This window comes from Diaporthe batatas (genome assembly GCF_019321695.1).
Source record: "Diaporthe batatas strain CRI 302-4 chromosome Unknown Contig00005, whole genome shotgun sequence".
NCBI classification, from domain to species: Eukaryota; Fungi; Ascomycota; class Sordariomycetes; order Diaporthales; family Diaporthaceae; genus Diaporthe; species Diaporthe batatas.
The window spans coordinates 1,517,946-1,543,535 of NW_025408552.1; the positions used below are offsets into that span (position 1 = coordinate 1,517,946).

At 57.4% G+C, this 25,590-nt stretch overlaps 5 protein-coding genes across 5 annotated transcripts; 2 read left to right on the forward strand and 3 right to left on the reverse strand.

Moving 5' to 3' along the window:
* Window positions 1-175: 175 nt before the first annotated feature.
* On the forward strand, window positions 176-4,816 carry KVR01_005273 (uncharacterized protein). The gene is made up of 3 exons (XM_044785199.1): window positions 176-452; window positions 581-2,513; window positions 2,620-4,816. Exons 2-3 carry the CDS (start codon window positions 1,536-1,538, stop codon window positions 3,808-3,810), a joined length of 2,169 nt encoding a protein of 722 aa, XP_044645718.1. The 5' UTR covers window positions 176-452; window positions 581-1,535; the 3' UTR covers window positions 3,811-4,816.
* KVR01_005423 (uncharacterized protein) lies at window positions 4,793-8,642 on the reverse strand. The gene is made up of 5 exons (XM_044782725.1): window positions 7,116-8,642; window positions 6,890-7,048; window positions 6,716-6,827; window positions 6,504-6,600; window positions 4,793-6,420 (listed from the first exon to the last, which is right to left on the reverse strand). The coding sequence occupies exons 1-5, from the start codon at window positions 7,276-7,278 to the stop codon at window positions 5,131-5,133; spliced, it is 1,821 nt and encodes a 606-aa protein (XP_044645868.1). The 5' UTR covers window positions 7,279-8,642; the 3' UTR covers window positions 4,793-5,130.
* Window positions 8,643-9,318: 676 nt separating this feature from the next.
* Window positions 9,319-9,876, reverse strand: KVR01_005660 (uncharacterized protein; the record flags this gene model as incomplete). The annotated part of the gene is made up of 2 exons (XM_044785474.1): window positions 9,319-9,369; window positions 9,430-9,876. 2 exons carry the CDS (start codon window positions 9,874-9,876, stop codon window positions 9,319-9,321), a joined length of 498 nt encoding a protein of 165 aa, XP_044646105.1.
* A 1,246-nt stretch (window positions 9,877-11,122) lies between these two features.
* On the forward strand, window positions 11,123-14,418 carry KVR01_004871 (uncharacterized protein). The gene is made up of 2 exons (XM_044794210.1): window positions 11,123-11,342; window positions 11,427-14,418. Exons 1-2 carry the CDS (start codon window positions 11,187-11,189, stop codon window positions 14,373-14,375), a joined length of 3,105 nt encoding a protein of 1,034 aa, XP_044645316.1. The 5' UTR covers window positions 11,123-11,186; the 3' UTR covers window positions 14,376-14,418.
* Window positions 14,419-14,455: 37 nt separating this feature from the next.
* Window positions 14,456-18,487, reverse strand: KVR01_004921 (protein phosphatase regulator REG1). The gene is made up of 3 exons (XM_044794493.1): window positions 17,122-18,487; window positions 16,120-17,066; window positions 14,456-15,919 (listed from the first exon to the last, which is right to left on the reverse strand). Exons 1-3 carry the CDS (start codon window positions 17,826-17,828, stop codon window positions 15,903-15,905), a joined length of 1,671 nt encoding a protein of 556 aa, XP_044645366.1. The 5' UTR covers window positions 17,829-18,487; the 3' UTR covers window positions 14,456-15,902.
* Window positions 18,488-25,590: the final 7,103 nt, after the last annotated feature.

Genomic DNA, 25,590 nt, shown 5'->3' on the forward strand with positions numbered 1-25,590 from the left:
GACGTGTTACGTGTAAGTGTAAGCGTACTTATCAAGTAGTTACCTAGGTAGTCAGGTAGGTCCAAAGCGTGTGTGAGATGTGAGGGTGAGGGTTGACACATGATAAGAGTCGGTGCTAGTAGACTGACAGCAGCAAATAGACCATATTTGGTGCTGATCCATGATTGATGATGGATGCATCGTAACCCCAGCAGCCCCAGCCATGGCTGCTTGTCGACTTCCGCCATCCCGAGGCCGGTCTGGCGTAGTCTGACGGACCGTTGGACGGATTGGACAGACTGACAGACTGACTGACAGACTGACAGATAGATTGTTGACGTCTCTGATGGCTGAGTGCAGGGCCACATCAAGGGCCACAGTCTCCGAAGCCCCATGTCAATGTCAGGCGGGTGGCCCCGCTGCCGAGCGTCACATTCCCCCATCAGAGGAAGGAACAGGATACCGTTACCTAGGTACGGAGTATTATTCCCGTTTAGCGATAGGTGACGAGGCAACGGGAATCCGAAATGCATGTCGCAAAGTCTGGAGCCGCCTGGCCGGATCAGTCCATTTTACCAGACAAAACTGACAGAATAGGTAGATATCAACCAGAGCAGCCAGCCAGCCAGCCAGCCAGCCAGCAGCGCCAGCGCCAGCGCCAGCACAAAGTCCCTCAGTCCCTGTCATAAGCCTGCACTCGACGTCCAATTCGCCTTTTCCCCGCGTCAACTGCTTCACCTCGCTCACCCTTGGATCCTTGGACCTTCCTCCCCTTCAGCACAGCTGACCTGACCGACCCCCCCTCCCACCCCCTCCACCCCTGCCCTGCCAGCCCTCCAGCCAACTAGACGCGGTACCGATAACGTTGTTCTGCTGCTGCTGGCTGGCTTCCGCTGCCACAACCGTCGAGTTCCAAGGCCACACACGGCCGCGGCCGACTGCCACTCCTCACCATCGCACCGCCAGCCCAAAACCTTGCGAGTCCTTGCCCAGGTGACCGGCCACTGCAGTGACTGCCTCCCGTCTGAACTTCCCAGGCCTGAAGTCTGACGGCAGACTAACTTTCTTACCATCACACCACCGTCGCATCCATCGACAAATCACTCGGCACAAGATCACAATCCCGTCCACGATCGCCAGAGCTTGACTCGATTACCTACCTGGTCTAGTCTCGTCTGGTCTAGCCCATACCACCCTCGCCCTGTGCCCGCCGTCATAATCCTATTCCCACCAGACAGACCTTCCGCAATACGGCGCCGCCCATTCACTTGCGATCCCGACACAATCCTGACCTCCAACCACCGGCAGTCTCACCTCATCTTGCTCTGGTTTGTTTCTACTGCCCCCCTTAAATCAGTCACCCTCTCCCGCCTGGCTTCGCACTCCCAAGACGAGTCCAACAATCCCCCGCCGGGAGCCTTCTGCGACTACATTTGCCCGGGAAGTGGGCAGTGCTCTCCCAGCCGGAGTCGTCGAGGAGGGGCTTCCACCGTCGAGCATTTCCTTGTCGGCTGCGAATGCGACCAGCCCAGCAATCTCCTGGCTAGTCGACCGACATGTGGTCTGACGAGTCAGACCGGCCTCACAACTCCTTGTATTACGGGAGCATCGGCGAGCCGTCGTCCTCGTCCTCGTCCTCGTCCTCGTCCTCGCCCGTTCCTCCTTCACAGTCGACGGCCGCTGTCGATCACGGCCTCAAGGCGACTGCCTCCGCCTCCGCATCCGCCTCCGACTTTGAGCACTATCTGCACGCCTCCTCCTACGACCGCGAGCCGTCCGACTATGACCACGACTCGGAGCGTCATCTGTCCTTCCTCCACTCAGCCGACACCCAGTCCCAGGCCGACGACATGTCCGACGACCATGACATGGACGACGGCGGCGCGCCCGTTCATTACGGAGACATCGCCAACATCTTGACCCAAGGCATGGACGTCGATTATGACTCCGACCATGACGACGACATCAGTGTCTCACACGCTGTCCTGGCCGGCCTCCCCTCCCCTCCCCCTCTGATGAATCCAGTTCCGCACTATGCCGCCTTCCAAGCCCAATACGCTCTACAATATCCGGGCTCCATACCACATACCCATCCTGCTGTCACCATGCAACAACCACCACAACCTCCTCATGGCCCACCAGAAGACGGCCATGAAGCGAACAACGACATCGCGCATCACGTCCCCCTGCACCACACCCAGACAGCGCACACAAACCTGATGAATAACCCGAACACTGTCGCACTCGGGCCTGAAAACTATAACCTTGCCGATTTCATCCGCGTTTGGGCATGGCAGAATGGAGTATGGCAGGGGGTCTCGCGGGAACGTGGCCGATATCCATGGTTGGACAGGATCAGTCCCCAGATTTCCAAGGATCTCTCACGGGTAGAATACAACGATCTTGAGGGAGACAGCTGCGACGTCCAGGGGATGAACTGGGACGACTTGGGGGTCACAAGAAGCGAGGCTCGGGAGCGGCGATTACTCACATACAAGAACTATGTCAACATACCGCGTTCTGACCGATGGCAGGTAAGAAGTGCTTATTATTCGCCTGTCTGCGTGTTTTGCTTTTGAAACGTCACCAGAAAAAACTACAAGTGACGATGAAAAATGAAAAGTGGGCTGACTGTCGCAGGAACACCATGATGCTCTACCATGCACCGAAAACTATTTCAGGTTCCGACGCCTGAACGTACGGAAAAACGTCAACCTTACTCATTTCCAGCTGCGCAATGTGTTGGCATCGACCTCCAGGAGCCAAGTTTTCTATCCTAGTCAAATGGCGGTTCACCAGTTTAACCCCGTCTCCGGCAAGGGCAAAATTGCGATGAAAGCCCAGGATACACCACATTTACAGGTCTCGACTCTCGCCGCAGAATACGGTACACTGGTGGCGGGTGGGTTTCTTGGCGAGTACTGCTTCCGTCGGCTGGACTCGGATGACGACGACGGCGACGCACAGGTCCATGAGGGAACTATCACAAATGACAATAGCGGCATCACCAATCATGTGCAGCTTCACTTGTCCCGAAATTCGTCCAGTCCAAGGGCTGCATTCGCTTCCAACGACAAAGGCTTCCGTGTTCTAGATGTCGCGACGGACAAGTTTGTCTCGGACATGACTTTTCCGCAACCCATCAACTGCTCTGCTATTTCCCCGGACTGTCGGCTACGAGTTATGGTCGGTGATCAGCAGCAGGTCTTCATCACGAAAGCAGAAGCCGATGGCCAACCTGAAATACTGCAGTGTCTCGAAGGCCACGAGGATTTCGGGTTTGCATGCGATTGGGCGGACGACGGCTGGACCGTCGCAACTGGCTTCCAGGACAAATCTATCAAGATCTGGGACGCCCGCCGCTGGACCAATAGCCGCGGAATTGCTACGCCCGTCTGTACACTGCGATCTGAAATGGCAGGCGTCCGAGCGCTGAAGTTCTCGCCCGTGGGGTCCGGGAAGCGCGTGCTGGTTGCTGCAGAAGAAGCAGACTTTGTCAATATCATCGACGCGCAGACCTTCCAGGCGAAACAGACTTTCGACTTCTTCGGAGAGATCGGCGGTGTTTCCTTCGTCAATGAGGGGCAAGACCTCCACGTCCTGTGCTGCGATCGTGTCAGGGGTGGACTTTTCCAGCTCGAGCGATGCGGAGTCGGCGCCGAGAGGAATTACGACCTCGATGATCCAAGGCATAGGCCGTATGACCGGTGGTGGAAGAACACCACTTACGACTGGCACGAATCGGGGACCTCACCCAGGCAGATAAAAAGGCACTCTGACAATCGAAGGAGACGCCGTGCCCTGGCTCTGGAGCCCCTGACGCCATTCTGAGTCCAGGCCGAGCACATCCGGCAAGACTCTTTTTCTATATAATTGCCAACACTCATGATACCCTTCGAAAATTTTCGAAACCCTCCCGAAGCGGCAGAAGCCGCGTCTCACCCAGCATTATTACACGACCTTCAGCATTGCATGAACGATTCGACGGGAGTTTCGGGCATTGGGAGCGTTCGATCTCAGGCACGATCCAACGTGGAAACATTTCTGCAGATTCTCTGTTGTGCTTTCCTAGCTTTTTGTGTCCATGGAAAGAAGGCGCACCCATCCGTGTTTCATCTAACGACCTAGACGGTTCCGACAAGTTATTTCTTCTACTGCATGTTCGGAAAGACATTCACTTCTTCGTTTCCTCTATATTATGACAGGCTGGCGGGAATCAAATGCCGCTGTGACGTCACAAATTACTATAGGAACAAACGTTTTGATACAAATTATAAGCAATTCAAGTCCTGGAAGGCCGTGGTTGTCATCAAAGGACAGGGGCATTATACATTCAGTATTGAATAGGACCAAGCACTAACAAGAGGGGCATTCGCACCCATTTGCATATTCTGTCAACAACCTTTGTGACTTGCGAGAAAGACAAACAAGTCTCAGGCAGGGGCTTCTTGCGTCATGTTGTATGCTGCATAGCCACTACACCAACATTGCGATCTTACATCACAGCAAATTACAGCGGGAGGCGCTTGTGCGCATACGAAGAGACAGACGGCTCCACAGCAATTGCAAAGCATGTGTTACGGTGAGGCGCAACATTTGGATGTGCTGCTGTTGTTCCTCTTGGCGAGACAAAAGAAGCACATCAGGAGGCGCACCGTGGTTGGTTCGTCCGGGTACTTGGGCTCGCACGTGGCCACTCTTCTCCCTTGAAGCTGCAGGGGCAACCACGTCTAATCATGAGCACGGCGCCTGGGCCCGGATGATAGAGACAGCACAGCCATCTTGGGTCGGTGACGAGGAAAAGACAAAGACATGATGTGTGAGGACTTGCAAGCCTTGCCTTGCCATATTGTTGATACATGTCTGTCTACATGCGGATCCTATCTTGTGCGTAGAGCAACGAAATCTCCAATCTCAAAATGTAACTGTTTCGCTAACATTCGGCCGGCCGGCTCTTTCTCTGACTGACACCCTTGCACAGCCACAAGGCACTCGTACACCATGTTAGTTATATGAAGGTGAAGTTGTTGAATGGCGGCAGTAATTGGCATATCGAATTGGGTGAAGTTGGCATATGAATCCGATGTACAAGAAGGTCAAACACACACAAATTTTCTTATATCCAAGCGCTTACTATATTACCGACTTGACTTAGATGCTGACAATACCGAAGAGGTTACCCACGCCCCAGTGCTTCTCGCAGTTGCAGGCGCCGTCAGCCTTCCACTCGTCATTCTTGACGGAGAAGAAGACGACCTTGTCACCCATGGTCTCCTTGATGCTGGTGATGGCGATCTCCTGGTTCAGCGGGGAGGGAATGTTGACACCGTTGACGTTGCCGGCAGTCGGGTAGCCACACTCGAGGACGTAGCCGGGCTTGCCACCGCAGGCCTTCTCGACGTTCTCGATCTGGCTCTTGACAAACTTGCCGGCGTCGATGGGCAGGACATCGGCGCTGAAGTAGGAGTGGATGTTGGCGGCAACGACATCGACGGCGTCGCACACGATGGACTGGACGTCCTCCTGCTCCCAGGCGCTGACGATATCGGTGGTCGTGTAGGGACCGGTGTAGTCGGTCAGCTCGCTCTTGACGTGCTGGATGAGGTTGACGAGCTCCTGGGCGGTACAGTAGCCGTTGTAGAGGGCCTCGTTTCCGACAGCCATGAGCTCGACGAGGTCCCACTGGCCCCACTCCTTGAGGGCGGAGATCTGGGTGTCGACATCGGGGGAACCGTTGGCGCAGCCGTACTCGCTAATGAAAATACCGACAATCATCTTGAGGCCGTACTTCTTGCAGGCGTCACCAACCAGAGGCAGGGTGTCGCAGTCGGTAGAGTACACACGGAGAGTGGTGAAGCCAGCCTCGGAGATGGACTTGATATCGGCGTCGACGGAGTCAGCAGTCTTGCACTCGCCGTTCGAGGAGTCGTAGGGCGTGTAGGTCATGGCCCACAGGCCTCCACCGCCACCCAGGGTTCCAGTAGGCGTGGAGGAAGCGGCGGTCGAGGAAGAAGAGGAAGAAGCCGACGAGATCACGGGGGCAATCTCCGAAGAGGTGGTCGGGACGGCGACCGGAGAGCTGGCAGGCGGTGGCACAGCGCTGGAGACGGGAGGAACGACGACGCTGGAGACGGCGGCGGGGACGACGTCGCTGGGGACGGCGGCGCTGGGGACGACATCGCTGGGGACGGCGGCGCTGGGGACGGCGGGGGGGACGGCGGCGCTTGAGGGGCCGGGGACAACGACAGCGCTAGTGGAGGTGGCCTCAACGCCCTCGAAGGGGCAGTAGATAACGGTCTGGGTGGTGACCTCGGTGGTAACGGCCGGTGCGGTGTAGGTACCAGGCGTGAAGGTCGCCACAACGGGGACGGTCACGGTCTCGGGGACGGTGACAGTGGTGGTCGTAGGAGCAATAGTGTAAGTGCCAGCGGATGGGCAGACCTGGTTCAAAAAGTCAGCCTCATCTCCCACAGCGTCTTGCGCTGCAACTCGCATAGCACTTGCGGAGGTTTGGTGGGTCTTACGTAGGTAGTGGTCTGGATCAGGCTGGTGACAACTCCTCCGCTCTGGGTCGAGACAGTGGCGTAAGGGCAGACAACCGTCGTAGCGGTCTCCACGATGCTACACAGATGGGTTAGCCATGATCGCCAGTGGCAGACCCGCACTGAGTACCCAGCCCCGGCTACCCAGCCCCGGCCATCCGGGCCGGGAGATGGGGCGTGTCGGGTGAACTTACGTGGTGACACCGCCCAGCGTGTGGGTCCCGACGGGCACCTCAGTCGTGGATGGGACCACGGTAGAGGTGGTCTCAGTCACGGTCATGGTCGTGGCCGGGAAAGTGTAGGTTCCTGCAGCGCGGTCAGCCGGTGCCCTTGATGGATCCTCGTCACCACCACGGGTGAGTACTTACCGGGCGTGGGGACCGTGTGGCCGATAGGGGTGGGAACCACGGCAGGAGTCTCGGCCACGGGGGAAGTGGCAGCAGATGCGGTCGGGGTCACGGCCTCAGAGGGAGGCGTGATGACAGCGCTGCTGGGGGTCATGGCCGGAGCATTGGGGGTTGGCTGCCCTGTTCAGAGAGTTAGTCCCCCGCAACACAGGCCGATATCAGCTGGTTTGTGAGACTGATGACATACATATGAAGTCGGTGCCAGTGACGGTGGTGTAGTAGGTAGTGCAGCCGGGGACGCAGACTTCGGTGTCGTTGGCCCTCTTGTTGAAGAGGTCGTGCGCGCGGCGGTGGGCATGGGCATTAGCACCTCCGAGGAGGGCGGCGGCCACAAGGGATGAGGTCTTCATGTTTCCGGGGTGAAACCACAAAGACACCGTATTACAGTCGGGTAATTATTTCGGAGGGTTAGTTTTTTTTTTCTTCTTTTTCTTCTTTTGCAGAATAACGAGTGCCCGCTGAAAGAGTGAAGCGGTAGGTCGGGATTATGGTACGGAGAGGCGAAAGCTGGCGATGCTTTCCACTTGACAATATCACCGCATCAAAGGGGTCCGTGGGGGAGGTAAAAGAAGGGGGAACAGGTGGGATGAGAGGGCGCCGGGTCGAGGAGTGTATTGTTTTATTACCTCTGGCGACGCCGGGGTAGTGAAGTGGAGCGGAGCCGGGCAGAGCGTCGGTACCCCTGATCACACATCTGCACTGACGGCGAGATGGGCGGGTGGAGCCCCACAGTCGAGTCCGACGGGGAGGCCCACCGCATGGTCTGGGTGTCTGGGTGTCTGGCTGTGTGGTTGGGCGAGAGTGCTAATCTCTCCAGTGTCGACGGAGAGATGATATCCACCTGCTCATCAGCGCTCGGTGGGCTCAAGTGACCCATCTGAGAGCGCAGGGTGCCGCCAAGACTTGGACCTCACTCCTCATCGTGGGCAGGGCAGGCCGCAGGCGAGCGGTCGTGAGGTCGGTTCGACAGTCACGGGGCCGAGCTAGCATGAGGTTGGGACACGGCGAGGCTGCTGTCATTTGGACTCATGGTAGGGTACTCCGTAGTTGCGAGGGCGGCCGGAATAGGGGGAAACCTGGAGATGGCAACGGCCGGGACATGCCAGGCTGGTCGGCGGCATTAAACCGAGAACAGACGAACGACGACAGGGATGCTCGACGGCGCGGGCCAGTCACGGCGCGGCTTGAAAGGACGGACCACAAAAGGGAAATTGGATATATGACTACCCCAGCACCGCGGGTGCAGGCTGGCAGGCTGGCAGGCTGGCAGGCTGGCAGGGCAGCACTCGAGCCCGACAGGCCTGACAGTCTGTCAGTCTGTCAGTCTGTTTGTCTGGACGAAGCAGAGATGGACGGTCGGACGGTTTTGAGATCAGCACGAGCTAGGACAGCCCTGCAGCCCTTGACCTGGTTGGCTCGAGGCGACGTCTGCAAGATGGGTGCCACGAGGGCGGTGCTGGCGTGGAAGGTTTCCGAGGCTTGACCGCATATCCGGCACTTGGGGGCAGGTAAAACTGGGGGTGTTCGCTGTTGTCGGATGACTCGAGCTCTCTGTGCCGTCGCCGTCGCCGTCGCCGCCGTGGTGGTCCCTGGCCCCTTATCACTGTCGGTTCCTGCTGATGTGGTGCTAGGTGCGCAAAGCGATGCGATGCGGTGCGGTGCGATGCGGTGCGGTGGGATACAATACAATCACCTTCCATCTTCTGGCTCGTATCGTAAATGGGCTGTTCCCGTGCTGGCAAGGCTAAGATAGCAGCTGTGAAGATTGGTTGCCTGAACAAGCAGTCGGTATTGGCGATCGCTCTTTCCACCGTCTCCATCGCCTTAGCTGCAACTGGAGTAGTCTAACCTTTTAGAGGGCCCGTACCTGCATTTGTGCCTGTCTGTGCTGTAGATCCTTGGGCCGGGGTCCAGCGACCCAGCGACCACAGTCCTCCTCCCTTGGGCTGGCGGCGATCGCTGTCTTTCCATCCTCAGACAAGTACATGTACAACATCTGGATATCTATCAACCCCCTCCTGGACGTTGACCCGCCCTTAATCTTCCGATCAAGCCAGCCAGCCAGCCAGCCAGCCAGCCAGCTCACACCCTTCTGTTGATCAGTGGCCCAGTCCAGGAGATCCATCTCGTGATGAGAAAGCTTGGCCGTGCAGCTAATCTCGCTGCCTGTTAGGCTGTTTGATTTCACCACCCGCTTGCCAATGCGGCAACACGTGATATCTCGAAACATAGTCTCTTTTCATTACTTGGTAATCGAAGCTCAAAGACCCTAAGAAGCCCCATCTAGCAATGTCCACACTGCAAGACACACCCAAAGCCATAACACATTACCCCCAGGTCCCGATGGAGAGCCTCGCACGAGCCTGGCACGAGCCTCGTCTGTCCGCCCCTTACATTTGCAGCGCTGCGCTAGCAGCCAAGCACAGGGCTAGCATCCCAATCTGTGCGGTCCGTTAGTCCATGCGTGTTCGCCCATTGGCAGGCTACTGCTCTCAACCTACCGACACCTTATTGAACACGCTGCGCGCGGCGCCGTTGACATTGTCAACCCCCCCAGTGCTTGACGCCGAGCCAGCGCCAGTCGGCCCCGCCACGCCGCTCATGTTGCCGTGGCTCATGGTCATGTGCCCCGTCTCAGAAGTGGTCGTGATCGACCAGCTCACGCTAGAAGAAGGCGAAGGCGGCGTCTGCGTGTCTATGACCAAGGTCGTTGGTGTGCCCGACACGTCTGACACGTCAGATGGCATGATTGCCGTGGGCAGGGCCGTCGTTGCCGCTACCGCCTGGCTGGCTGTCGTCGCATCGGCAGCCGCCAGGTGCGCAGTAGTGGTGATCACGGGGCTGCTGTCGCCCGACGTCGTCATTTCATGGCCGGCCGGCTTCGCGTCCATGTCCTGGGCGACGGCCATGGAGCCCGCCAGCGCCAGCACGACAAGTCGTGAAGCCATCGTGGGTAAAGACCGGTTGGTAATTGTTCTCGAAGCGAGTGGCAAGGGCACGCACGCCTGGTACAACTTTCGTCGCGTTGCTAATAAGCCAGTCGGGAGCGGTCGCACGTTTCAAGATATGTCAGGTCCGGCTGTGGGCCCAACGTCCTTCCCCGACGGTCGAGGGCGCCTGGCTGCCCGTGGTATAAGAGGGGACCCGGGGAACAAAAGAAGCAACGGGAGGAGGAGCCAGTCACGGCTGTGATGATTGCCTCTGAAAACAGGGAATGTGTACCGGCATGCCCGTACCCTTTGGGCGTCCTCGCCTCTCCACGGCGTCAATGCCCGGCTCTTGTAGAAGCCGCAAACGATACAAGGCTGCGGGTAGATGGCCCGCAAACATGGAGATACGGACAAAGAATAAGCACCAAGCCGTCGGCCGGGAACGAGTGGCGGCCAGAGTATCGACGAACGGACGGAAGAGGCCACCACAAAACGAGGGAAAGGTCTCCCGATTTGAGGGCGCCAAAGTCGAGTCGCACGAGACGAAAGACGGGAGGGGAGGTAGGTGAGCCGCTGAAAGCAACATATCAAATTACACAGGAATCCTTCGTCCTCATCCGTTCTCGACACCGTTCTTATTGACGGCTCCTCGAGGGGAGATTGTGCTGTGATCGGCCCGACGATTGCAACTGAGACATTTTGAATCTATCCACAGCACGTCTTGTGCACCCGGGCCGCCACGAGGTGAGGCGAGGGAGAGGCGAGCAAGAGATGAAGGGGTAGCACAGCTTATGTGGCAAGCATGCAAAGCAGGATGAGACATTTCTCCCAAGGCCATCCCATCTAGCTTTTCTCAACGGCCGGAGGGAATCACGGACCAATGGGGTTCTCGCCTGTTGCTTCTGTGCTGCTCGAGGCGTTGATTCGGGCGCCCCAGCAGACCTCAAAATGATAAGCTACGAGGGGCAAAATGTATCCAAGAAATGTCTTTGGCCGCTATTGAGATACGTATCTATATGAACGGGTAGAGTGTATCAATGTGTGGGTACACACATATAAAGTCCATTGGCATGTACAAGTGCCGTCTGATGTTGCTAGACGTTTTGACCGAGCGAGTCTGTTTCTCAGGGAGGAACCCAAGTACCTGGGTACCCGCACGGACAAGCTAGGGGGTTTTAGTGGAATGCAATGCACGTCATGGCCTGGGCTGTTTCTTATCGGGAGCGATAAGCGGGCTGCTCCATAAACTTTTCAACGGGGACCCGGCTCGCGCACCATCGTCCACAGCATCACACTCGCGCTCTTCTGAGTGCCCCTCCCTTTCCAGTATGCGACTGCCTCCCTCTGGATCATACATCTGCTGGAGATGCATCTCGAGAGGTGCCCAGTCGGTAGTGCCCTCCAATAGGGCGGCTGGGCTGGCCAGAAGTAGCCTTCGAGGCAATTCTATCCGCGGCCACAACCTCTCTCTAATCGACCGAAGGGTGAGCACCTCGATTCATTTGTGCCAGCTGTGACCTTTGTTTTCTCTGCATAGTCCTGTAACTAACTTTATTCGTCATATCAAGACCTTTGCGACCGTGCAAGAATCTCCCAATACGAGCTCTAAAGATGACTTTGTTCCAAATATCCGACAGCGCTTGCGGCAATGGGAAGCCGAGAACCAGGTACCAGAGGCCACGCCCCTATCTAAAGACAGCCTTGTCCCAGGGAAAGCGCGCAATCTGTCCGTTAGGGCGCGCCCTCTGGGCGAGATAGAGCCGGAAGAAGGGGAACCAACAGCCCTGGACGAGGCGCTCCCCGACAGTGATGGCCTCTTTGATCTTCTCCCTCCACCGTCCAGATTCAGAGCCGGCGACTTGATCGAGCTGCAGGACGATGGCGATGTTGTTCCCTTGTTGGGCGTCTGTCTTGGGAATTTCCACGGGATTTACCACTTCTACACGACGTCTGGAAAGTGGTTTCCCACACCCACAGTGACATCCCACTTCGTTGTCAGGAATTTCGTCGATGATGAAGCGCTCCAGCCCGTCATTGATAAGCTGCCTAAAGAGGCTTTGCCCTTAGAGACGCTACGGGCAATGAAAGATCTCAAGATGGGCCCGGACCGTGCATCTGGTGCCGCGCTCCTGCGCACCATGAACATCTTTCAACAGAAAATGCAAGTCGCTCTGCAACAACACGCCACCCAATTTCAGAACGCCCACGAGATCTTGGCCAGTGAAAAGGACAGCTATCTTACTCTGGAGCAGATCGCCAGCCGGTTGACCAAGCGGAAAGGTTGGAGGGAGGGCAAGGACTTTCAGCAGCACATCTTGTATGCTGTCCACCGCACTCTCATGGCCGACAGCGTTGGATTTCGACTGGTCGGTTCTCTAGGCTCTACCAAGACGACGGTGTACGCCATCACACCGCCTGAGGATTTTGCGTTGGTACACAACATGCAGACATTGGTCAGACTCTTCACCGATATACCCAAAGAGGTTAAAAAGCCGCTTTCGTCTTTGGATCACTCGATCTTGAGCCAGAGCCAGCTAGGTCGCTTCATTCTGAAAGCAAGGAAAGCTATTGGCCAAAGCCGGCGGTACCGTGATTGGACGCCCCATGGGACACTTAGCCCTGCGAAGGAGCCCAGGCCCCCGGCCAGAGTGGAATGGACAGAGGTCGATTTGAGCATATTGCACTTCATGAACTTATGGGCTGGCTATGGTCAGTTTTCGCTGTCCTCGAGCTTCCAATCGATAGGATCCACAATCCTGAGGGCTATCGGTAAGTACCGAGACAGCGAGTACTTGTCTGCCAGCACTGGGTGGACATTTTTGCAGGAGGTAGGGTACCTGAGCCCCTGGGAGATTCACTCACGCTACACCAGTTGCGTCCCAGGAGTTGCGGTATCCCGGGTGACAGGTTTCGAACGTCTGCAGCTGGGGCCAGACGGCATCTCCGATCAATTGACCGTGGACCCTTTCATGGGCAAGCGCAAGGAGTGGAATGACCACCAAGTGTTTGCAATTGACTCCAAAGACACAGTCGACGTTGACGATGCCGTGTCCTTTGAGAAGACCGACAATCCAGACGAGAATTGGATACACATCCATGTAGCAGATCCTGCTTCTCGCATTCAGCCCGATTGTCCACTCGCAAGGCGCGCTCAGCTGTTGCCGCTAAATTTGTACGTCTCGGGGCACCAGTCCAACATCTGGGGTGTGGGTAATGAGGTCCAGGAGCTGTTTTCTCTCGGCCCTGACAAGCCTTGTCTGACCTTCAGCGGCAAGGTGAATAATAATGGAGACCTCCTGGAGTGTGTGATTACCCCCGGTCGGCTCAAAGATATCATTTGCATCACCCCCGAAGAGGTCAACCGGGCTGTAGGATGTGAAAACCCCCGACAGCCACCTGCATGGGCAACAACGAAAAACTTCCGAGTGGGCCAGAAGCCCCCCGAGAAACCCGAGAACAGGAAGATGGTGACCGCCTCCGAGCTTCAAAAGGATGAGCTCGAATCACTCAAGACGCTTCATCGGCTCGCAATGGCCATTCATAAAAGGCGTCTGGCTAGGGGCGCTGCGCCGGTCTTTGCAGCCCGCCCCGAGGCCAAGGCCTCATTCGATGGAACCTCCACTGAAGAAACACCGTCAGGTCTCCTGACCTGCAACGGCGATCCATCCATCAGCATCAGTTGGGGCAATGGTGCCGAGGCGCCCTTGGTGACCAACACCATGATTTTAGCAGGAGAGATAGCCGCGCGATGGTGTGCGGACCGCAAGATCCCCATCCCCTTCGTCAAGCAGCCCGGGGCCGAGAAGAACCTGGAGCTCCTCAGGGCCTACACCGAGCGGGTGTACTACCCTCTGCTGCTCCGCGGCGAGGATCCCAGCGTGGAGCAGTCCAGGCAGTACTTTGACCTCATAGGGCCGGACGAGATGTCCACGAAGCCGGGCCCGCACTTCATCCTGGGCGTGGAGGCCTACGCCAAGGTGACGTCCCCCTTGCGGCGGTACTCGGACCTGGTTGCACACTGGCAGATCGAGGCAGCGCTCCTGCAAGAGGGCAGGGAGGGGGAGGAGGAGACTAGCAACGACAAGGCGGCGGCGGCGGCGGCGCAGCAGCAGCAGAAACTCCCCTTTGACGACAAGAAGCTCACCTCGGAGGTGCTCCCCTGGATGATGCTCCGGCAGCGCATCATCCGGCGCCTGGGCAATGTCGACGGCAACGACGCGTACCTGCACCAGGCGCTCTTCCGCGCGTGGAAGTACCCCTCGGAGCACGACTCTAAGCTGCCCGGCACCTTCCGGTTCACTGTGTGGAAGTCCGCCCAGGGATGGATCACAGGCGAGTTGGACTGGTTCGGGCTGCGCGCGCGCATGGTCCCGGACGGCCTGGAAAGTATGGGGGTAAAGACGGCTGACCTGAAGAGGGGCGATGCGTTCGAGGTCAAGCTGCAGGACGTTAATGTCCACCTGGGCGAGGTGCTTGTCGAGGCTGTGGCGAGGGCCAGCACCAAGGAAGCACGATGAGGCATGATACCGACCGACCCCGGCACTTTTTTTTTTGTTTTTTTTTTTGGGGGGGGGGGTCGGGGTGGAAGGGCCGAGCGGACGCCGGGCGAAGGAGGGCTGGACGACGGTTTGCTCTATGCTTCGCATTCATAGACGGCCGGTAGACATTATACCCCGCAGCTTCAAACATCTAACACGGTCTGTAAAAAGTTTCATAGAAGCTTCTCTGGTGTAACAACAATGTAAATCATATATGCATGGCAATAATATCTACGAGAAGAACTATTAGTATGGATGTGGTTCTCAAATGCTCGCAGCACGACTCGAGGCGAACAATTATTTTCTTCACACGTGCCCATCCCGGCCGCCCTGAACCCAGATCAACCTCATGTGCACAGATAGATATATCTGTAGGACGGCCCGGTGGTTCACCAACGCATGAGTAGGGGCGAGCCAGATTCTTGACATCCATCAAAGGTTCTGTCAAGACGATTGAGAGAGTTCCTCGTTTGCTTCCCGCCTTCCCTTCATGGAATATCGTTCATTTCACAGCCCGGTGGCTTATCGATTCATCCTTGCCAGGTAGGCGTACCGACGATGCCACGGCCCATTCCAGATACACTTTTGCACAAGTGCTGAGGTCCAATTTTTTTTTTCTTTCTTGGTGCCGGCCATCGCACGCTGAGTGCATGTGGCCGTTCCGGCTGGTTTCTCCTATCTATCAGGAGGCTGTGTGTTCCCCCCCTTGACTTTGAGACCCCGTGAACCCCGTTGGCCCCAAGTCCGTCCGTCCGTCCGTTGATCCATGATATATCCTCTGATGAACGCCCCCTTGAAACCTTCAAATGACTTTTTCCATCCAGATTATTTCTTTTATACCGCCCGCGTTGAAATTGGACCTGCGCGCGTCTGCCAAACGTGGCAAAGCGCGACAGGGGGAAAAAAAGGAATGGAGGAAGAGAAAACCCCATTTCCTCATGCACCCGCCGAAAAAAACATGTGCGATGAGCCGTGACCATGCACAACGCCGCAATATGAGTTGCAATCGGCTAATTCACCCAGCCTGCCTCCACGAGGCAATCGACAGCCGGATAGGAATGGCCTTCACCGAATGAGCAGCGGCTGCTGCACGGTAGGTAGGCAAAGATGGAAAGTAATGTTCGTAAACGCCGTCCGCGATGCTGATATCGAGTCGTGATGTGGGGATCAGACCTCTCGCGACTCGAATGCTAGGTCTGATCCAAAAGTCAACTGAGCCATTGTCCGTCTGAGAATGGGCAGATGTCGTAGTGGCGGCGGGGAAGAAAATGGCAACGTTCAACCAATGCCCTATGCTCAAATGCTTCCAAGACGCTATCGTACACTCGCTCGCTAGATACAAGGCCTGGACTGGGTTGTGGGTAGGCAGGAGAGACGTGCTGAAAGGCCGCATCAAGACGGGGAGACAGCCCTGTGAGGGAAGCTCTCAGCCTTAACGACGGAATCGGAGGTTGACCTCTGCGAAGCCTTTTTCTGAATAAGCAAGTCAACATCATCTCCTCCATCCTACATTCCAGACAACACTAGAGACATAACAATTAGCACATGTGGGCAACACCGAGTCGCTCAAGTCTCCTCGGTTCCATAGTTGTAGATCCAAGTAGGGTTCTGGGCGCGGAAGGTACATACTGGGCGATGTCTCGGGCCGTATTCACCGTATCAAGGACGAAGCCAACGATGCCTTCCGATGCCGTTTCACCTTCCTCATAGGGCATGAACATACCTGATTCCGTCCGTCTCATACCGGAAGGGGCCGCATTTAAGCTGCTCGATGAAGTGGTGCGGCGGAATCCCGAGGACGAGGAGAGTCCGCCGGCGGGTGGCGACCTCAACCCGTCGCTGAGTTCTGAGCAGTCACCGTCATCCTCCTCGTCATCCTCGTCTTCGTCATCGACGAAAAACATCTTTGAAGATGGCTTCGACGGCCGTAGAGTCTCTTGTGACGATGATGGCGACATGACTGGGCTCCTATACGAGTGCTTCATTGCCGTCTCGGGTGGTTCAGGTGTGTCCTCTCTATACTTGAGTGTCGTCGGTGGTAACATGTTGATGCTCTTCTTCTCAGCCTTGGCGTGACTGCTCGTCTTCCTCCTCAGTACTGGCCTCCGTTTCTTGGTGCTCGTCTTCTTCATCATGATACCGTCGTCCGAGTCGCTACCATAGTTATATCGGTCTGTGTCAACATCATCCTCGTCATCATCGTCACCTTTGATGTCAACAGCAATGCACTGCTCAACCTTTTCGTTGAAGTGTATGTGCTTGCGCTCGCTGTTGGGCGAGATCACGCCCGAGGTTGACGTCGATGGGCCGGTACTCAACTGGTCTCGACTCAACCGCCGTGATGAGAAGGGGAACGTCACGTAGTCAGTGGCAGCCCGCTCAAATCTGGGTCGTGGTGACACCCTAATGCCACGAGGCATCTCCTTTTGTTGAGCCTGAACCGCCGCCGCCGCCTGCTTGATCAGGGAGGATGATGACAATGATTTCTGCAGTATAATCTCTGACATGCTCCGCTTCTTCAGGATCGGCTTCTTCTTTGATTGTGAGTGTATGAAAGAGTTGGATTTCGACAAGCTAGCGGCTCCTTCATCGTCTCTAGGACGTGAGAGATCACTTGTCTTCCCGGTCAACAGAGGACCGTAGAGCCAGGTTACGTCACAGTCCTTGAGCCTGGGCTGAGAGTTAGTGGCGGGATATGGCGATAGGAGCGAGATACAAGACAAACCAGTTGAGCGTCTCAGGAGACACGGTCTTGAGGTTGTTTTTTGCCTTGATCCAGGTCCTCCAAGAGGCATTCTCCAGCCGTGCGGAATTGCCGCCAAAGCCATCCCTGTTTGAGATGATGTGTTTCCAGGACGACCAGATGTCCTCCTCCTTCCAGTCATGTGACAAGTAGTCGACGTGACGGGTAGGCTGTGCCCCGACTGCTGTGTCATCCACGGCACCACCGGTCAGGTCACAGGAAGACTCGGGAGTCTCGGGATTCGAGGTTGTGTTGGATGTTTCGTACCCAGGGGAACTCGAAGTACGGGGGCTGGGAGGAGGCTCCAGCTCCTCAGGTGTTGGCGGGCCCAGGTACGCGTTGTACGTGGGAAAGACGATGTCGCTCTCGTCGGCCAAGTCGTGAAGTAGCCCATTGTCACAAACCTCGCTGTCTGTCGAGAGGGACAGATTGCTCGCAGGTGTGGAGGAGCAGGAGTGGTCGGCGGTCGACGCATGTATTGTCTGCGGCGAGGACGGTGCAGTGGAGAGCGTCGAGTCGGCGAAGATTTTGACGGGTTGCGGCTGGTAGAGGTCTTGTATCCTCGAGGCAGAAGACGAGCCGTGAAGACCGCCTGGTTGCCTGGGGCCGAACCTAGTCTGGGAATGAGATCGACGGAGTGTAGAGGAGGCAAAGTAAGCACCCTCTTCCGAAGTAATTACCACCGCCATCTTGACGGACAACCACCGGCGATCAATTGGACGTGGCGCCCAACGTCACCGTCAATATTTGCCCGTGTTTTGAGAGGGGAAATTCCGTCATCTGTATGCCACCGGTGCTGGTCAGAGGGAGCTGCTGCTGTGGCCTTTGCAATTGCGCGCGCAGGTTGAACCAAGGAGTTGCAGCTCGAAGCAGCGGGGACTGGTGGTGGTGGTGGTGATGTTGGAGGCCGATCCTGTGCAGCGTCGGGTTGTTGACTTGCAGGGCGACCAGCGACGGCCAAGGGTGTGGAGAAATTGAGTGAGGGTGCCTGGCTGGCAGGTGGGCCTCGAGGCGGCCAGTCTGGTTTATGACGGGCAGCGGGTTGCGTGAGAGAAAGGTGGGTGAGGTGAGTTGTAGCAGAACACCAGCGCCGATCTGGAAAGAGGTTGGTGCGCGGGTGTCTCGAGTCTGCGGGTCTCTGGGTGGTCAGGACAAAAGCTGCATGACTGAGGGCGTGGAGAGAGATATCGCAGATGACTCGGAGAGGGGGGATTGGATTTCTGGGGCTTCGCGCTGGATGGCGGAAGGCGGAAGGCGGTGGTCGGGGAAGACCCAAAGGGCAAAAGCACCAAACAGGCTGCGGCAAAGCACTCAAGGACTGGGACAATGGGGGGGGGGGAGGCGGCGGGTCCAAGACTTAAAAGTGTGGGATGTGGAAAAGTGAATGGAGGATTCAATGGGTTGGACGTGAAAGGTCTGGGGTCCTTGCCGATCCCAGAAGGTCTGGGTCTGGGCTCTGCGATTGCAGGGCGCCGCGCAGTAGGACTGGGGACACATGGGTACGGAGGTACACGGTACACGGCCGACTGCACGGTACGGCCTACCTGCCTACCTGCCTACAGGGTGCCTGGGTCTTGCAGGGTGCTGGGCGCCCCGGGTGGGGAAGATAGAGGGCCAAAGGGCGAGAGAGGGATGCTAACCCGAGCGGGTATCTCGGCCTGGGGCCGCTAGAGCCGCTTGGGCAGTGGCTTGTCTGGCCTAGGATGCGTGGGGGAGGAGGAGACAGGGAACTCTGTCTGCGCAGCTGGCCACCCGAGGGCAAATCTCAATTTGCTGGACATGCCATGTCGTCCGGCCTACCGAGACATTGTGTGGCTCGAGCGTCGGGGTCGGGGCCGCCAGCGCAACAAGTGTGTCAATGTGCACCGGGCTGCGAGCCCTTGACGTTGCAGCGCCGCAGCGCAAAGACGTGGGATGAAGGGGGTGGGGGTAGGGCCACGATGGGGCATGATGGGGGGATGTTGGGGGGTGTTAGGGGAGGGTGTGTCTTGCAACCGGTGTGAACAACATGACAGGGAGGTGGGCTCTGGTTGGCCGTCCAAGATGCCGACTCCTTCGATAGATAGAGCCAGGACAACCTCGACAAGGAGGACTGACTAACCTGAGCGCAGGGCCGAGGGTGCACCGTCAAGCTTCACTCACCTCTCATGCACGATAAACACCCGGCACGGACGAGCACTATGCCAAGGTTGGGCGGGTGGGCAGCCGGGCGGACGAGTGGACGGGTAGACGAGTGCATGTATGTGTGCGTACATGTGTGAAGACGCCTGCAGCTGTCGACAGACGGCGAAACGGTCAGATGGGAGACACGGAAAGATGGCGGATGGATGGCGGGTGGATGGCTCGAGTGGGGAAGGGGGGACGCCATTTGAGATCCAACCTGGTCGTCCCATTGCGAACGCAGCCTCGAGCTGAGTTGCAAGGTTGTCGTCGGTTTGGGCTTCCAAAAACCGGTAGGCCATCAGACCGAAGGCGTGACTGACGTGCTGCAGTCCAACCGTACCCAGACAGAAACGTCTGCAGACTACCTAGGTACTGCGTAGGCTGGACACAGGAAATGGCTGGGCGGTGAGCCGGGGCCGCTGGGCAAGCATCTGGGCACTGGGGAATTGCCTCTGAGCAAAAGGCAAAACCGGAAGCGCGAGATGGGGGAATGAACGTGCGAATTGCGAATTGCGGAGTGCAGGATGAGATGCAGACCCGAGCAGGGACCAGCCAGCGACGTGATTCGCCACAGACGTGCGCCGCGGTACCGAGGTACATACAGTACGCTCGCACACAAATCAATCGCGTTCCTGTTCATGTACATGTTCTTGTTCATATTTTTGGTCTTGTTCTTGTTCTTCTCACCTGACCATCTATCTGTACATACCTGGCCAGTCCTCTCTCGTCGGTCTGGCAGTTCTGGGTCGACCGGTCACGCCAGATGATTACCTACTCGAGTACCTAGGTAGATATCTTGATACCTCGGGGGCACAACGGTGCACCTCGAGTCTGGAGTCTGGAGTCTGGAGTCTGGAGTCTGGAGTCTGGAGTCTGGAGTATGGGTATGGGGCCTTGGCATGGGCGGCCGGGGGCAAATGGTGCTAATAAGATGTGCCCGCTGAGGAATTCTCTGCAAACCTAGCGGGCAGGCGGGTCAGACACGCAGACACGGCCAGCTGGCAGGTCCGGAGTGGCGGGGAGGAGGGGTTAAGCAGCAAAATCCCTTCTTGTCTTTTTGCCTTCGCGTCTGCCTCAGAGATGGTCACGGGATGGTGAATGACTGGCTTGGGCTTCGTTCCTGCGCTTCCCCGTGTCACCCGCCCGCGCGGCCCGCTGGGGATGGGGGTCCGGAATGTTAAAATCAGTGTGATGCTGACGCTGACGGGGACGGGGCCGGGGCCGAGGACGAGGACGAGGACGAGGATGTCGTGACCTTGTGCGTGGTGTCACTCGCATTGTCACTCGTGGTGCAGTCACTCGTGGTGCAGTCCACTCCCAGGCTGCCAGGCCGGCCCAAGGACGGACAGGAGAGGGTCACTTGACCAAGGCTGGCGTGGCTCCACGAACTGACTTCACCTGCGTACAGTGGCAGAGGACTGCGTGTTCTGAGGGCACGAAGCTTTGCCTGGCATGAAGCTCGTTAGCACCATGCGGCGTGCTCTCCCCGGATGTTACATCTATCTCCCTCCTGCTGGGCAAACCTTGGGCTGGGCCGTGGGCTGGGCAGGCAGGCAGGCTGGCAGGCTGGCAGGCAGGACGACTGGAGCTGACGTTCTCAGCCTGGCTTGCTTGCTTGTCTCAGGCGCTGCGGGGGTCACACTGGGGAATGTCTTGGGGGCTCTGACCAATCTGGGGGTGATCGATGTCCAGATTTCCCATAAGCGGGACCTGCCAACCTTGCGTGGGAAAACTGAAGTCCCCAGATCAGCAACCAGCAGCTAAGACTTGCTTGATTATTGATGTCATCAGCCAGCATGCCAGACGCCGCACCATCTCTGGAGCCTTTTCTCTTTGCTAATCATACGGGATTGTTGTGTGCTCCGTAATTTGTGCCTTGCTGACTGACGTACGTCTTTGCATCCGTGTCCCTAATAATCTACCTAGGTATATTCAGGTGTCCACCCCTGCTGCCCCGGCTGCCCTGGCTGGACACACGGGCCCCAGCCTTGTGACGTTAACGTCTCGCTTTCGTCGAGGCTGATCAACGGCAACCCCATGCCGAGGGAGAGTCTAGATGCTGTCGGCTCGGCCATCGCTTGCTTGACGGCTGCCCTTAGGCCGGGCTCGTCCTGAGGGCCATCGGGCCAATACGAGTCCTTGAGAGACGTGTTACAGGTCCACGCCAGGGAGTTGTATCCTGACCTTCCCTTCTCCTTGTTTGAAGAGACGAGGATGGCTGGATGGCTGGCTTCTTGGAGATTTGGAGCCAAAATTCGATCAAGACTACCGTCCAACCGTCCAACCGGTCCTGTGAACCCTGAGGACTGGAGACGCAGTGCTGGTCGAGCCGCCGTTGGTCGTCAATGGGCAATGGTCAATGGTCAATGGTCAATGGCCAATGGCCAATGGCCAACAATATGGTCGCATCCATCTCACCGACTGCTGGTACATAGTAGTCCCGTCTCCTATCTTTGCTCAACCCCCCCGCCTCTCGCTTTATCTCTCTAGGTCGGCCGGCCGGGAGCATCTCGGGAGCCTCTCGTTTACTTTTGTGATCACTATGCTATCGGCTCCCATTGTCGTCCGGCTCGACCAGAAACCAGAAACACTAGCCCGCCTGTCCGTCGGCAAATGTCACGGCCTGGCTTCCGGATTGTTCCGCATGCGTGCCTGTAACCCGCCCGTCCATGGCATAGTTGGGACCGCAGACGAGGTGGCGCCAACCTTCAGAGCTACTCCCGGCCAGTCCTCTAGCTACATGCGATGGTCCGAGCTAAAGCGCCGCCCGTCAAGCTCTCGGGCTATGTCCTTCTGTTCTCTGCGGCCTCCTCTGGGGCCGGCTGCGTTGGACCAACCCCTGCGATATGTTCACCTCCGAGGAGTGGCCTTAAGCCCTGGCGCCCTCCCCCCTCCCGTCACATCGTCTGTCGATAACATTGTAGGGCAACAAACATACGCGCACGCCAGGCCCTGCATATATGACAGAAGAGAAACACGGCGCCGTCTTGGCCGCGATCGAACCACACGCATGGACTGACAAAGACGGGCTGGGTAGCCCATCACCGAGCGAACCCCTCCGGCGCCCACGATCAATTGATACGAGATTATAACCCCCCTAGGCAATCAATTGATTGATCTCTGGCTGTCGATCCCTCGCCGGTCTACCAACTCTACGTAGATGTTTGACGGCCCCGGAAAGGTGCGGCAAGGGCTGTGCACGACGAACTGTGTCAAGGACACCTGGCATGCTACGTACCCGGGTACTGTGTACAGCTCGCAGTATGGGAGGGCGGGATTCGATGTTTCCCTACACTCCAGATGTCCTGCTTCCCTGACTCTGTGGCCAAGCCGAATCCAATCTGTCCTCCCTGGTGCCGCACAAGCGGGCGGCCGGGATCAAGGCAGGATGCAGTCCAAGGCTCAATTCAACTCTTCCCCAGACGCTTGGGCAAAAGCCATCTGAGCTGCTCAAGTGCCCGTGGCCCATGCAGACCTCGTCCACATATCGAGAGCCGTCACAGCGGGCCATCCCTGCATGCTTACACCCACGACGACTCAGCAGATATCTGGTAAATCTACATGCCACGAGCCTGATAAGCACTTGAGCCGCGGGGTGAGTTGAATGAGCCACAGCCCACGGGGAGAAACAGCCAACATCGAAATCAAGCACACCAGATAGCCCAAAGCTGGCTAATCCGGCCAGTGCCTGAAACCACGGGATGTCAAGGTCAAAGCCGTGACTCGCACCCACATCTCGTGGGGTTTAGACTTCGTCCGAATTGGGCGGTGAGGAGTAGTTCACGCCCCGGCTGACTAGATCCTGTTTGATGGCTGAGATGGTTCTCCTCTCACAGAGCTGACCCGCGAGGGATGAGCCATTGTTGCTCGTGCCATCTCCCAACTGTACGATAGGTCAGCATAGGGACAGACGTGATGCGGGCACCGCTGCAACCCGATGGCCTCGGAGGTTTTTCCCGACTAACGCCAGGCGCCGGCGTGAAGGGAACAGGGACTTGTCCTGCAGCTACTACGGAGGCGAGGAGACCCTGATCGTCGCCCGTAGCGGGAGCCGTTTCGGACCACAGCAGCCTACCGCGATGTTTCCTAGGCCGCCCAGGGTCTAGATGCGTTGCGGTCCAAAGCATCACCGCAGCATCTACTCCTCGGGACCGACAGCTACGGCTTACAGTACAGATTACAGTACAGTGCAGGCACTAACAGGCCTGGATCCCCTCGCAAGCTCTGGCATCCTGCATGTCAACCGCGCCACGCACGTAACCTGCGAACCTGCGGACGGCGCAGGTCGAGAGACGGCCTCATTCCTGGCGAGCCCATCCCGAAGCCGACGGCAACGCAATCGAGATACGGCGGGGGCGGCAGGCTGCTTTGACCGTGCGTGTGAACTTGATAAGCCAGAGGGGCCAGTGGAAGCGCCCTGCGGTACAGATCAGTCTTCTTCGGTGAGACGTTGCGACTTGTGATGGGTGGGCCTTGATGTCCAGAGATAAGCTACCCTAGCATCCTGCACGGCCTCCGGGGGCCCTAGGGATAGCCCTGACGGAAGATACTACTATTCACATCAACAGCAGCCGGATTTGCCCTGGTCCTAGCATGGCACCGGCCCCAGACCGTGGAGGAGAAGAAAGTTCCGGCCTTTGGCGACGGCTGGGAGTAGTGTCTTTGAGGCTCTGTGTTGAGGCTCTGAGATGTGGCTTGGTTCCACATCGAGGGCTGGAAGAGAAGGAGGGCACCTTGATGCCCTCGATCGGTCACCTGTGTCTGTCGTCCATCATCCATCACCCAAGATGCCAAGCATGCGTGGTCGGCACCGCTCGAGTCCCTGGGCCAGATCCCGGGGGGGGGGGGGGTTCGTAAAGGTGCTCGGTATGATTGCACAACCTCAGGGGGCTTGCTCAAGTGTACACACCACACGATACCGCAGACCTACAATGTAGTAATCAGGTACACAATGGCTACATGCACTTGGGCAGCCGAGTCCACAAAGACCACACCTCCCCTCCTACTTCCCCCCTCCTGGGCGGGCTGTCATTTCCGACTTGTCACTTTCCCGAAGCGCTGTGAGCCGGCGTGATGCAACCCATTACGGAGTACATGGCGGGCCGTAGTGTTAGAGCCGCCCAAGCGAAGTCGGGCTTGTTTACCTTGTCAGGGCCGAGGCTGACGACTTACCCTGGCCGGTCATTGCTTGTCGGCTGATCCGGCGACGTGCTTTCTTCTCCCTTGTTGTTTTCCAGAGGGCTTTGACTCGCGACATTCCAGAAACATCATTGTCGATGCCGTCAAACAGCATGTCTTAAACAAGTCCAAGCCACGGGAATCGCCGTTGAAATTCTCCCTCGTTTCCTCGTTGTTTTTTGTTTTAGGGAGAGGGAGGGGCGTTCCTCGACGTCGTAGCCTCCCGGCGCCTCAAACATGTGGAGTGGGGCTGCCACGTTCTGGAAGCCCTTGTCCCAAGGATGCTGCATCGTCTGGTCGTGCCAGGCAGGACGGCGTCAGGGCAGTGTACGAGTGCTGCGTGTGTGGCCAGGCTTGCTGGCTTGGTGGCCGAGCACCTGGGCGCGATGCCGTAAAATGTGCAAACAATTAGAAGAGCAGATCATTGACAGCTCGTCCGGCACGCAAATGGGTTTTCCATATGTCGTATAGCTGGTCAACTTCCCATGGCACGCTCGTGCCTGCAAATTCTGGCCGCGCTTGGCTAGCTCCGTATGGATTTTCATTAGATAATTGGACATTTTACAGTTCATATCTTGCAGCGACGGTTGAGAAGAACCCCCAGCCTATGGGCCTGTGTTTCTACGTAGTAGGTCTAGATCTTTCTTGACTTTCTAGGTAGTTCCCCTCCAGCCCTTCCTACCTAACCCCCCCCCCCCCCCACCACCACCACCACCACCTCGGGGAAGGTAGCCGCTGCATTGGACTGGACGATGTGCCATCCAAAAGGCTTGCCATTGTGGGGAGGCAAAAGCCACTTGCTCGATCCCCACCGTCAAGTGAAACTCACTACCGCCGTACCATCGAATAGGACCTGGCGAGATCCCGCTGGCCTGGGCTCCCAGCTAGCAGCATAAGCCACTGGACGGGAGCAATCTAAGATGCTCTCCGCCCATCTGCGCGCCCTCGTTGCATTAGCCAGCCTGCCAGCCTGCCAGCCTGCCAGCACCCACAGATCATGCCACCGCTGACTGCTGCCGCAACGCTTAATAGATGGCACGTATGTATAATGGGATGGGATGGGATGGGATGGGCCACGCGAACCGTCACTCCCTGCCCTGTCCTATCCTG

Coding starts and splice junctions, on each gene's coding strand:
- KVR01_005273 (XM_044785199.1), top strand. CDS start 1,536: ATGTGGTCTGACGAGTCAGACCGGCCTCACAACTCCTTGTATTACGGG. Junction 2,514..2,619: donor CGCGTTCTGACCGATGGCAG/GTAAGAAGTGCT, acceptor TGACTGTCGCAG/GAACACCATGATGCTCTACC.
- KVR01_005423 (XM_044782725.1), bottom strand. CDS start 7,278: ATGAAGACCTCATCCCTTGTGGCCGCCGCCCTCCTCGGAGGTGCTAAT. Junction 6,601..6,715: donor ACGCTGGGCGGTGTCACCAC/GTAAGTTCACCC, acceptor CCATCTGTGTAG/CATCGTGGAGACCGCTACGA. Junction 6,421..6,503: donor TGATCCAGACCACTACCTAC/GTAAGACCCACC, acceptor TTTTTGAACCAG/GTCTGCCCATCCGCTGGCAC.
- KVR01_004871 (XM_044794210.1), top strand. CDS start 11,187: ATGCGACTGCCTCCCTCTGGATCATACATCTGCTGGAGATGCATCTCG. Junction 11,343..11,426: donor TCTCTCTAATCGACCGAAGG/GTGAGCACCTCG, acceptor CGTCATATCAAG/ACCTTTGCGACCGTGCAAGA.
- KVR01_004921 (XM_044794493.1), bottom strand. CDS start 17,828: ATGGCGGTGGTAATTACTTCGGAAGAGGGTGCTTACTTTGCCTCCTCT. Junction 17,067..17,121: donor TCTCCTGAGACGCTCAACTG/GTTTGTCTTGTA, acceptor CTCTCAGCCCAG/GCTCAAGGACTGTGACGTAA.